The 12,047-nt window shown below is 49.2% G+C and overlaps 6 protein-coding genes across 6 annotated transcripts, besides 3 other annotated features; all 6 read left to right on the top strand.

The window, feature by feature from the left end:
* Window positions 1-12,047: part of a sequence feature (sequence corresponds to BAC RPCI93-2L9) that runs on past both edges of the window.
* Window positions 515-3,319, top strand: Tb927.4.1390 (hypothetical protein, conserved; the record flags this gene model as incomplete). The annotated part of the gene is made up of 1 exon (XM_839196.1): window positions 515-3,319. The coding sequence occupies one exon, from the start codon at window positions 515-517 to the stop codon at window positions 3,317-3,319; it is 2,805 nt and encodes a 934-aa protein (XP_844289.1).
* Window positions 4,513-5,040, top strand: Tb927.4.1380 (hypothetical protein, conserved; the record flags this gene model as incomplete). Its single annotated transcript, XM_839195.1, has 1 exon — window positions 4,513-5,040. One exon carries the CDS (start codon window positions 4,513-4,515, stop codon window positions 5,038-5,040), a length of 528 nt encoding a protein of 175 aa, XP_844288.1.
* Tb927.4.1370 (hypothetical protein, conserved) lies at window positions 5,294-5,749 on the top strand (the record flags this gene model as incomplete). The annotated part of the gene is made up of 1 exon (XM_839194.1): window positions 5,294-5,749. The coding sequence occupies one exon, from the start codon at window positions 5,294-5,296 to the stop codon at window positions 5,747-5,749; it is 456 nt and encodes a 151-aa protein (XP_844287.1).
* Tb927.4.1360 (hypothetical protein, conserved) lies at window positions 6,200-7,081 on the top strand (the record flags this gene model as incomplete). The annotated part of the gene is made up of 1 exon (XM_839193.1): window positions 6,200-7,081. One exon carries the CDS (start codon window positions 6,200-6,202, stop codon window positions 7,079-7,081), a length of 882 nt encoding a protein of 293 aa, XP_844286.1.
* On the top strand, window positions 7,762-9,156 carry Tb927.4.1350 (hydroxyacylglutathione hydrolase, putative; the record flags this gene model as incomplete). Its single annotated transcript, XM_839192.1, has 1 exon — window positions 7,762-9,156. The coding sequence occupies one exon, from the start codon at window positions 7,762-7,764 to the stop codon at window positions 9,154-9,156; it is 1,395 nt and encodes a 464-aa protein (XP_844285.1).
* On the top strand, window positions 9,450-11,762 carry Tb927.4.1340 (cleavage and polyadenylation specificity factor subunit, putative; the record flags this gene model as incomplete). Its single annotated transcript, XM_839191.1, has 1 exon — window positions 9,450-11,762. The coding sequence occupies one exon, from the start codon at window positions 9,450-9,452 to the stop codon at window positions 11,760-11,762; it is 2,313 nt and encodes a 770-aa protein (XP_844284.1).
* Window positions 11,954-11,973: a microsatellite.
* Window positions 12,007-12,029: a microsatellite.

The raw sequence follows: 12,047 nt of genomic DNA, 5'->3' as shown, positions 1-12,047 counted from the left end.
CCCTAACCCACTAGCGGCGGACCTCCACTCTTGCTGTGGACACATATATCTTATTTCTTTATTATTGTCATCATAAACACGCTCCACCCACTATACACTCCTCACAGAAATATTTGTTTTATATGCTATTATAATGTGTGCACCCGCGCACCCTAACCCTAACCCGACATGCAGAGAGGTATTGTTTCTCACCTCTTTGACTTCATCATTTTTTTTCCTTTTGTGAATTCGTTTAGATGGCTTCTTCAAATTGGTTTTGCGTATTGCTTTGTACCGCTGGTAGCTGAAAATTATTTTTGTATTGCTGCTTTACCATTACTACCACCGTGCGCTTCACATTCAGTCATTTCCATGTTATTTCCTTTTTGTGCCTTCCCGCCAGATTTCCTGAGATAACTGTAATTAGGGTGGGAGGCATATATAAGAAGCACAGCCTTAACAGTGCATTAATACGAGGAGAGAGGAGATCTCGTTAACGAGACACACACGTGGAAATTTATTCGCCTACTTCATCATGATGTCACCGTCCCTCGCGTTGCTTCTGTTGTTTGGTAGCGTCGTCGCGAAGGCTGTGGATATTCTGCACTATGATGGATTTGTGCCGGAAGTGGAAGAACTTGTAGAGTCAAACATCGCGCCCTTACTGGCGTATGATGACGGACTCCTCTACACTTCAGGAAACAGCGAGAGTGGGGCGGCGGTGTGCGGAACAACAGCCAATATCACACCGCGTATGGTATTTCCCATTACTTTGAAGAAGTTAGACAGCATGCACAGAAGGGTGCAACAAGGGATGCCATGGAGCGGCACCATGTTGGATCTTAATATGGTAGAGGGCTGCTACACGAAGTACGACGAGGATGGAGAAGTTTGTGCCGCATCGCTGCAGTCGCTGCCGAAACAGTGCGGAATGGATATTGAGAGCTCCACAATGTATTGGGCGTACCGTGTGAACCAGAGGAGTCCGGTGGCCGAATCGACAAAAGTGTTTGAAAACGGGGCTAGCGTTCTTGTTGAAGATATTTTGTACATCCGCCCGCAGCGTGAGGAGTTGCGCCGCGCTATTCGGTTAAACAAGGAGTTCAACAAGGCGGGGGCTGAGTTGTTTGAAATTGCACGTCGAGGGTGGAAGCTGAACACTACCGAAGAGGACCAGCAAGCCTTTCGCCACGCCGTGAGCGCTAGGGGGACACAGATGGTGAAGGAAGCCTATTCTGCCGCAATGCGAAAATGGAAAATTGTTAAGCAGTGGCTGAAGACGTCCATTGGGAAAGTGGACCGCCAGGTTCCCACCTTCACAGCCGTCGGTAATGGAACTTTGCTTTCAATGGACGTCTGTTGTAACGTTGCGGAAAGGATAGACGATTGGATGCCTATAACAGATCGTAATTTGTACATCCCTGGCGTTCACGGTCGCTCGTATTCAGAGTTGCTAACCTTCTTTCGTGGAACAAAGGTGAACGAGAGCAGCAAGGAGCGTTATCCTAATGTTAGTCACCTCCCCTGCGCAGCGGTGTCGCTTGCCGTTGCAATGATGCTACACGATGACTTCCCTGTACGTCTGTTGTATCAAAACATAACGGGTGAAGCTAATACGGAAACACTCTGGCCTTGGGCTCGATTCGAGGAACTTAGCACCGTAACTACAATGAGTCCCAAGTACCGCAGTTACACCATGAAGCAGTTCGCATACATTCTCAATTATACACTCGACCATTCAGCGGAAACGGGGAGGTTTGGGGGCGGTCTGGCACTCGCCGAATGCGTGACTCGTAGTATCCTCCGCATCACCGGTAGGGACGGTTTGCCGCCGCAACCCTCACTCTTCGATTGTTATTCACCGGCGTATAACCAATCTCGAATGAAATCCACCGACAATGAAGCACCTCCCAGCAAATATAAGTGGGTCGCTGGAGGAGAAGGGATGGAATCCTATGCAGGAACGCCATGTCCGTGGGGCTTTACTCGTGCGAGTGGAAACCTTTGGAGCACACGAGAGCCATGTGTCGTCTGCCCGCCGGGATCCTTCAGCGACGGTGAGGGTGGTTGTCGCTGCAGCAGTGCCTCCTACCCAACCCTCATGGGCTGCATGACCAAAAGGGGGCGGTATCCAATAAAAGCTAAGTGGAAGTGGCTTGGCGGGCCGATGGGCGTCAGGGTTGCCAATAGGGACAATGGCCAGTTGGTGCCTTTGCTTGTGGTGAAAGCGCCACCGAATGCTGAGGATGGAGACCAAGTAAAAGTGCTGATTGAGTGCACAAAGGGGCTAACGGAGTTTAAAGCAGTCATAACATCCACACAGAGTAATTCTTCCAAGACTGAGCTTGTCGACCTCCCAGTGGAGCGCAACACGTACATCTTCACCACATCGAATACTACAATCAGTCTGGACACCTCAGCGGCGTTCGGTGGAGACCAGTGCAACTTCAGCACGAAGGTGGTAAACCCAAAGTATAGCGACTCACCTGTGGTGCAGGCGGGCACACTGCTGGTTTTACCCCCTGTAGCGGAGTTGAGGAACACTGCCCTCCCCGTGCAGCAATCATCAGCGAATGCAATGGCAGTTGAGCAACTTGCGAACTGCACGAGCGAGGTGCGTAACGACCCTGGCAGTGTTGGCATCGCTCTCTGCGTCACTCATGGGCAGGACGTCTCTGTACGCATCGGCACACATGCATACACGCCGCTCACAAATGCGATGTGGCATATTCTTAAGAGGTCAGTTTGGACCAACGGGGCGAAAGCAAAGGAGTTGGGTAAGCTAATGAAGCCGGTGGTTGAGAGAATGCGCCTCGCAGTGAAGGTAACGTTCAAATGCCATGGAAATGTCACCACGGTGGGAGAAGCGTTTAGTGGAAACATCGCCGTCGGACGCGCCATGCATACGGTTGGCGTCAAATCCAACAATATCTCAGAACTAGTGGTGACAACACAAATTGTTGACTTCTGTACAACAGAAGAAGGTGTCCATCACACAAGCTGCGCGGGCTCCAGGCACCTTTTTATCGCAAGCGATGTATCTAACGTCACCTTCTTTCTTGCCCCGCGAAATAATACAGAAGGCCACAGAGCAGATGATGACGACAACGACGAAGGTCGTAATGAAGGTGCGAAGAAGCCCCATGAAGGAGGACACGACGAGGGCGCCGATGTGACGCAGCAGTCTCGAATGGTATCGGGTATGCTCCGCTTGAGAGTGCCACTCATTGCTCTTGGAGCGGTGGATGCTTTGCTGGTTGCCATCACTGCAGCAATAACAGTCCTGTATTACGCACGCTACCGCAAGACCGCGCTGCCTGAGGTCGAAGGTAATCCTTGAGGTGCTTTGCTCCCCACGGTTTCTTTGTCTTGTTGGTCTTTATGGCGAGAATAGTATTTGCTTGGAGGAGGCGGCGCTGTTGAGCGAAGTTGCTCGTATAAACATTTTCATTTCTCCCTTTTTAATTGTAAGAAAAAAAAACTCGTTTAGTTTCACACCCCTTCGTGCATCTCTGTCTAGAGTGAAAGGGTTGCCGTTGCTGAGGCTTTGATCCTCAAGCTTATCGCTATCTAATTTTATTTGATTGGGCCGCGTATGGCCCATCTTTCCCCCTTTTCTTCCTTTTTGTTAGCCGCGGCGTCACGCTGCAGCTCGTGTCTGCGGTTTGCCGTGCTTAGAATATATTTTGTTGTTGTTGGCTTTAGCTTTTCACTACTCTATCTGGTGTCCTTTTGTTATTTACTTAGGTTTCGAGCGGTACGTCGAATTTAATATTTGTTTCATTTTTTTTTTTTTACTGGCTCTACGTACCAGTTCCTCACACACGTCGCTGGCAACCTTCTCTGCGTCGTATTTCACACTCATAAGATTGTCTACAAAGTGGAGAATTCCATTCTGCCAGTTTTCTTTGTTTCAATGCAGTTTTTAGTTTTGTTTTTATTCTTTTACTTTCTGATGAGTGTTCCCTTGGCAACCACTACACGTGTACGCAAGTGCGTTGCATGTGTGTTAAACACAAGTAGCCGGCTAATGAAACCACGGGGATTATGAGAATATCTCGCATAAAATTTGGCCTAGGCCTTGTGGACTTGCGGCGATGTTAAGGCATTCAAAATTAGACTGCCGTTTTATTTTTCCCGCATGCCTGTTGAAGTTATAAAGCGGGAGAGGGGGAACTGCATGATTGCGGTGCGTTTTCTTTTCGCTATTTGTTTCAGTAGTATATATATATATATATTATGTTTCGTCTCGTTTTATTCTTGCTTGGATGTTTTTTTTTTTCGTGGGGAGGTGGGAGCTCATGGCCAAAGTTCCGTTTGCCTTTTAATTGCAACGAGTATCTTGTTGGATTCTTTTGTCTTTTCGTTGGGTGAACGCCGGATGTTAACGCATCAATTATTATTCCGTTACCTTTACCTTTAACTTTTCCCTCCTTTGAGTCGATGGGTCATCTTTTTTCATTTTGCCTCCCATCATTCATCACTACGGATTTTTTTAGCATTTAATAGTACTCAATCATATCGTACATAAGAATGACCGTTCGTGTAGCACTCCAGTCGATAGAGAAGGCATCGCTTCTTCTTGACAACGAACAGCGGTACGGGTCCGTCGGTCGTGGAGCCCTTATTTACATTGCATTTATCGGCGCCGTGAGTGAAGACGCACTGAAAAATGCTGTGGATGTTATTCTTACAGCAAACGTTTTCCATAACTTGTCGTCATCTGATGCGCTGCCACGATCTTCCGACTCTTTAAGCAGCTTCCCCTCAGCTGATGTGCTTATCGTACCACAGGCGTCACTTGGGGGAAAATTGAAGGGTCGGAATGTGCAGTTTCATGCGTTGGTGGGGAAAAGTGAAGGGGAGTTACTCTACAACCAGTTTTGTCAGCTCATGAGGAAGGCGCGTGGGGTTGACTCAACTACTGTTGACTCAAATGGGGTTCCGCTGGTCGGATCGGCGGTAGGTTCAAGTGCGCGGGTTATTAATGGCACGTGGGGTAACCGGCAGGGGCTGAGGTTGGAGTCGCAAGGACCTCTCACACATGTTTTAGACTTGTGAGTTCTTTTTTGTCATGGGTTTGTGAAGATGTTTCGCAGCTGGCAGCAGGGTCATCGCCTCGGGTTTACCGATGGAGTGATGTGCGCCGGTTTGTCGGAATCGTTTGTTGTTCCAATGAAATACAAAGTTCCTTCACAAATTTGCAATCGGCCTCCCTTATTCCTTGCAACCTGTAACCTTTAGTCATTTAAATATCTTACCTCGTTGTCTTTGTTTTTCCATTTTCTCCCGGTCGTTTGGTGTAGATAGCGACATGAACTGCAGCTCCACATTGGCATGTCATGCGGTGGTGTCTGCTCCGAGCACAGCATCGCTGATCACCTCATGTTGGACTCCGCAGCAGCATTGCTATCGGCAACTCATGAAGAGCCTTCGGGCCGCTTACTTTCATGATCGCTCTAAGCTCTTCTGGTCGCGTCATCGTGTTCTTGTTGAGTTCTACAAGTATTCAGAGGAAGCAAATGAGGAGGCGGTGAAGCAACTAGTGGCCATTGGTCTTGAAGTCGCGGCATTTATAGATCATCACATGCGAACAGATGTTGAACGTATTGTTAAACACAATGAAACAATGATGGCATTACCCGTGGCGCAGGCAAAGAAATTCCGTAGCGACTACCTCTTGGCTGAGAAGCAGCATGACTCGTGGTGCAAGCAAAAGATTAAAAACATTATGAAGCGTAGGCCACCACCGCCTTACCCGTTTTTCTAGTTCTTCCTTGTCTGAAGATTGAAGAGAACAAATGCAGTGACTGACGGTGTTGTAGTCAGTTGGTACTGTCACCTGTGAGTAGGCGAGGAGCCGTGACCGCTTTAGTGTTGGGGGAACTGGGTTTAATATATTAACGGTGGTTTATTTTATCCTGCGTACCTGCCTGTCGTTACCTTTGGAGCGGGTCTCTTAAGGTCCAACCTTTTCTGGTGTTTGTGCAAATATTGCTTGACGTATATTGTTTTCTTCTCTTCCTGTCCTTACGCATACATTTCCTTCTTGCTTCATCCCTATTCCCCACAGCGAAGCATATCGAAAAGGTAAAAAAAAAAAACAACTAGCAGTCATCAAAATTATTGGTCAGTTTCAGTTATCGGCATCATCACTGTCTTGTTTTATTATCGTTTATATAAACCACCGAACTATACACAAAAGAGGAGAGAAGAACATATGGCGAAATCTCCTATTGTGGCACGAAACGATGACGGTTCCTCCATCTTAGTTCATTTGCAGGGCGCCCACCTCACCAACTGGCGCAACAAGGAGGGCACAGAACTCTTGTACACCAGCTCCAAAGCCGTCTATGAGAAGGGAATTCCCATACGCGGTGGTGTCCCAATTGTTTTTCCGCAGTTTGGAAACATGGGACCGCTGCCGCCACATGGCTTCGCGCGCGTTCGTATGTGGGCTGTGAAGGAAGTAACAAATGGTTCTGCTTCCTTCACACTCAACGTGCCTCTTCGCGATTTGCTTGGACACGACTCCGGCATGATTGCTGAGGCCCCCATTGCGGAGGCACCGTCGGCCGAAACCGAAACAGTCGCACTTCTCTACACAATCACATTCAGCAACAGTCATTTAGACCTGCAGATGGAAATATTGAATCAGCATCCCACGAGCGTGGCGGAGTTTACCTTCGCGTTTCACACATACTTCGCGGTGGGAAATGTGGAGAAAACCGTGGTGGAGGGGGTGAACATGACCTCATATGTTAACAACATGGCTCCCCACCAGGGTGTGCTGCCGCCAAGGCGGTTGTGGATAATAAAGAAGGAAACGGACCGCACATACTTCAACCAGGCTTGTGCCGTGCTTCTGGTAGACGCGATGAAGGGGCACACGGTCCATGTTTCAGGAGAAAACCTTCCAGACGTCGTCGTATGGAACCCTCACGTGGAGAAGTCAAAGAAGTTGAAGGACCTCCCGGCAGACGGGTACAAGGAGTTTGTTTGCATCGAGCACGGTGTCATTGCCAAGCGAGTGAAGCTGCAGCCCCAGTTTGAATGGAAGGGACGGCAGCGTATCCTTGTGCTTCCCAGTTCTAAAATGTAAAAAAAAAAGTGAATAAGGCAGGGAGGATAAAGGAAAACATAGCAGGATCCTCCTTGTGTGTGATAGCCAGTTGGTTCGTTTTTTCACGTTCGCGAAGGCCGCTGAGCCCGGGTAGAGAGGTGGAAAGAGGTACTAAGTCAATGGGGCGCATTTTGCAAGGGGGGAAACGTAACACGAAGACGACGAGTAAAGGAAAATGGGTTTGTGGTCCTTTTAACGCATTATTTAGTTGAGGAAGTTGTTTTTTTTTCAACTGGTTGTTTAGGTTCAAGTGGTGGAGGGGGATGTGATAGACAAGCTAGGGAGGAATCAGTTATTTTTCAGGTGTTTTTTCGTTTTAGATTTATCTCGAGCATAATGCTATACGACCGATGAACGTTCCAGTGGTCAGTGGCACAGTTGTAATGACCCGCAGATGAGGCGGAGGCGCTGCCTTTGAGTATTAGTGGTCGGTGGGCGGAAGAATTGCCCTTATCGACAGCAAAAAGAGAGGGGGGAACAACATGAATGCACGACTGGACCTTTGCCAGTTGGTTATTCACACGCCTCCCGCACTCACAGTTTGTTCTTTGATAAGCACCCGCAGTTAAACGTAGTAGTAGTAAGGGGGAAGGTGCCAACTCTCCGCTTAGTCTCCGGCAATGATGGAAAGCGTGAAGCAGTTCGTCGGGCCGTCTCTCATGGTTGCGGTCACTATTTTTCTCTACGTTACGTCTATTGCGAGCGCTACGCAACTTGTCATCGGCACCGCTGCAACTTGCTTGCTGGGACTCATACCAGCCAACGCGTACTTCCCCCCTGTTTGGTTCAGGTTGAATCTCTTCGTGTGTTTGTACAATCTTTACTGTTCTGAGCTCGTTGGTTATAGGTGGCTGCGATTCCTCATACACAAACGTTACTCTGTCCCGCATTCGGACTACCGCCACGGCGTGCGGTGTCTTAGCGGGAACATCATCACCCGATGTCCCTTCCCTCCTCATGTGTTGGAAGGTTCCGAGTTTCATACGCGGGGTGGCGGGACGGTGGACCTGAAGCATCTTGGGGAGAAGTGCCGGGAAGGATGCTATGACGGTGTGTTTGTTATGCCGGTGCCAGTGCTACTGGATAATTACGCCTACTTTATTCTGAGTTGCAAAACGAAGCGGTGCGCCGTAGTTGATCCTGCTGATCCAACGCTTGTACTTAATATGCTGGAAGTTGTGCGGAACCTCACGCAAATTGATTTTATGATAACAGACATCCTCACCACCCACAAGCATTGGGACCACGCCGGTGGAAACATGGAGATGCGTGCCCTGTCACAATGCAGTAGTGAGAGGTGCCGCGCGCTACTCTCCCCGGAGCTTAACATCTACGGCTCAGAGGTGGACAGGCCGCACGCCTGCAATAAATTAATTAAGGGTAGTGATGAGCTGGTTGTTGCAGGTGGTGGTGCCAAAGTCGTGGTGCTGTCGACCCCGGGCCACACCGGCGGGTCCGTTATGTTTTTGGTTGGAGACGCGCTACCAAAGGAAGGTGAGCCGCAGCGGCTTGCACTCTTCACAGGTGACTGCGTATTTTGTGGGGGTTGCGGTGCCCTCTTTGAGGCTACATCAGTCGATGAAACACTCGAAACTGTGGACATTTTCAACAATAATCGCACATGGGTGCACCCCGCAACCGGTGATATTATACACACGGACGATGTCCTAATTTACGTCGGTCATGAATACACAGAAAGGTCCCTGGATATGATATTATCGGTTCAAAGAACGGCGAATCAAACTGGGGAACAGTCCGCGATTGCGACATCTAATTACTGCGACACCGTCGCTCAGGCCAGAAATGGGGCAAGGAGGCTTCGAAGTTGTGTTGTAGCAGATGATGTCTACATGAAGGTGACTAGCATGGAAACAAAAGCACCGTTGCATTTACGTGCGTGCACGGTTCCGTCAACCGTCACCATCGAGAAAAAGGTTAACGCACTTCTGTCGCTGAAGAGGTGTGTTTTAGAGGAATTCCAGGGGAAACCGTACGCATCAATGGCTGTACAACGCGCCATTTACACTTCCACCAAGCGGAACGACACGGGGTAGAGGCGAAACGCTGAAGCTGACGCAACAGAATTGGTGCGAATTCCATACATCTTCGCGCGAGGGTGCAAACCCGTGAAAAGACACTCAACTTGTGCACCATGGCATTCAACTCTTCTTCATTACTCCACTACCTCTCTCTCTATATATATATATGACTTTGTCAATATGACCCTCTCCATCGGGGTGCCCAAGTTCCTTCACTATCGTCGCTTTCGCTACTTCATTGTTGACATTGTTGTTTTTCCATTAGTGCACGTAGTAACGCTTAGCTTCTGAGATACGCGGTAGCGGACATGTTTTCACACGCGGCGTACAGCGCACCCGGCGTACATGTGCTTGACAGCTCCTCCCCACGCCATCTTGCAGCGGGACCTCAACCGGCCGCCGCGCCGCCATCCACAGACGAGGTGGAGATTCTACCGATCGGCAGCGGCGGGGAAGTCGGCCGTTCGTGTGTGGTTGTCCGCTACAAGGGCCGCTCCGTTATGCTGGACTGCGGGAACCACCCGGCGAAGAGCGGATTAGATTCTCTTCCATTTTTTGACAGCATCCGCTGTGACGAAATTGACCTTGTGCTCATCACTCACTTTCACCTCGATCACTGTGGAGCACTGCCGTACTTTTGCGAGCAGACTTCCTTCAGGGGGCGCATCTTCATGACGAGCGCAACAAAAGCTTTCTATAAAATGGTGATGAACGATTTCCTGCGCATTGGTGCAAGTGCCGAGGACATTGTGAACAACGAGTGGCTGCAAAGTACCATTGAAAAGATTGAAACAGTGGAATACCACGAAGAGGTGACAGTGAACGGTATTCATTTCCAGCCTTTCAATGCCGGTCACGTTCTTGGGGCTGCACTTTTCATGGTTGATATTGCGGGGATGAAACTATTATATACAGGTGACTTCTCACGTGTTCCCGACCGTCACCTTCTGGGAGCTGAAGTTCCACCGTACTCGCCCGATATTCTCATTGCAGAGAGTACAAATGGTATACGCGAACTGGAGTCACGTGAAGAGCGGGAATCCCTGTTTACGACGTGGGTGCACGATGTCGTGAAGGGGGGTGGACGATGTTTGGTACCAGTATTTGCTCTGGGCCGCGCGCAAGAACTTCTTCTCATACTTGAAGAATATTGGGAAGCACACAAGGAGTTGCAACACATACCCATCTACTACGCATCTTCGCTAGCCCAGCGATGCATGAAGCTGTACCAGACATTTGTCAGTGCTATGAATGACCGAGTGAAGAAGCAACACGAAAATCACCGAAACCCTTTCGTGTTTAAGTATATTCAGTCACTTCTCGACACTCGCTCCTTCGAAGACACCGGGCCATGCGTTGTGTTGGCTTCTCCTGGTATGCTACAGTCGGGTATATCACTTGAACTGTTTGAAAGGTGGTGCGGTGACAAACGGAATGGCATTATTGTTGCTGGCTATTGCGTTGACGGGACCATCGCCAAGGACATTCTCTCAAAACCAAGGGAAATCACCAAGCCAGACGGAAAGGTCCTGCCTCTCCGTATGAGAACAATTCAATCCGTCTCCTTCTCCGCTCACTCCGATGGCAGACAGACACGCGACTTCATCCAAGCTCTACCCAAGACAAAACATGTCATTCTTGTACATGGCAACGTTGGGGCAATGGGGCAACTGAAAAACAAACTCCAACAAGACTTTGCCGACCGCGGGGTGCAGGTATACGCCACCAAAAACCAAGAAGCCATTCGTATACCCTTTAGTGTGCAACGAACAGCCAAGGTATTAGGTACGTTGGCCCGTAACCCACCTCGCGATGGCGAATTCATTAGCGGGGTGTTACTAATGTCCGGACATCACACATATAGCGTTGTGCATCCAACCGATATTCCGCACTTCACGGATCTGGACGTGGCGCAAATCCAACAGGCCATAGTTCTGCCGCTTCCAAGGTACAAGTCTCCGCACGAAGTGCTCGAAATGCTGAAGCGGTACTTCGCGCAGAGTCAAATGTTCAGTGACGTAACCCCGCATGAACAGCAGAAGCAGGAAGGAGGGGATGCAGCCAATGCCATAGGAGGTGGTCAGGAGCAGGAGTGTGCGGGAAATGCAACGCAGATTACGGTTTCCAAAGACGTTTGGGTTGATGTTCAGCAGAGCACGAGATCTCAGACGACAGTCACGGTGAATTGGACCTCGAGCCATCACAACGACCTCCTTGCGGATGTCACTTGCATTGCTCTCATTAAGCTCATGCAACAAGAACATGCAGCAAGCAGCGCAGATGCGCTTCCGGTGGACGTTTGTGGAAATGATCGTCTTTTTCGACTAAAATGCTTTCACCACATGATGTCACAGTTCTACCCATCTGTTGTCACAAACCTTGGCACCGGGGTGTGCACCGTGGAGTTAGAGGATGGACAACACGCCACCATTACGGGCTGTATTGAAATTGACCTGCAGGGAAACACAAAGTCAAGTTACTCATCCACCGAGGTGGAGCGGTTGAAGACCGTCCTGAAGCGAGTATACCTGACTCTCTTCCCAATTCCTGTTGACCAGGGCTGGTGTGACTGTGGTATGATTCACGGTGCTGAACCGGCTCCCATTGACGAGGGCGCATAGACAGAGAGTATGGGGAAAAACTGGTGACATCTGATGGTTGCCTGAATTGACTGTGGTTCCGTCACTCGCAAGTTGACTTGTATCATCTCCAAGCACTCTGGAACGGACCATTTTATTTTTCTCTTCTGCTATCCACGCTCCCTCAAAATCGTACACTGAAGGTTTCCTGTAGAGGGTTGGGAGAGGAGGAATTGTTGTTGTTGTTGTTGTTCAAACTGGAGCACATTAAGTACATGAGTTAAAAAATAATAATAATAATAATAATAACATCTTAGTTTCCCTTCG

Source organism: Trypanosoma brucei, chromosome 4, assembly GCF_000002445.2.
Source record: "Trypanosoma brucei brucei TREU927 chromosome 4, complete sequence".
Taxonomy (NCBI): domain Eukaryota; phylum Euglenozoa; class Kinetoplastea; order Trypanosomatida; family Trypanosomatidae; genus Trypanosoma; species Trypanosoma brucei.
This window is presented reverse-complemented; position numbering and strand designations above follow the sequence as displayed.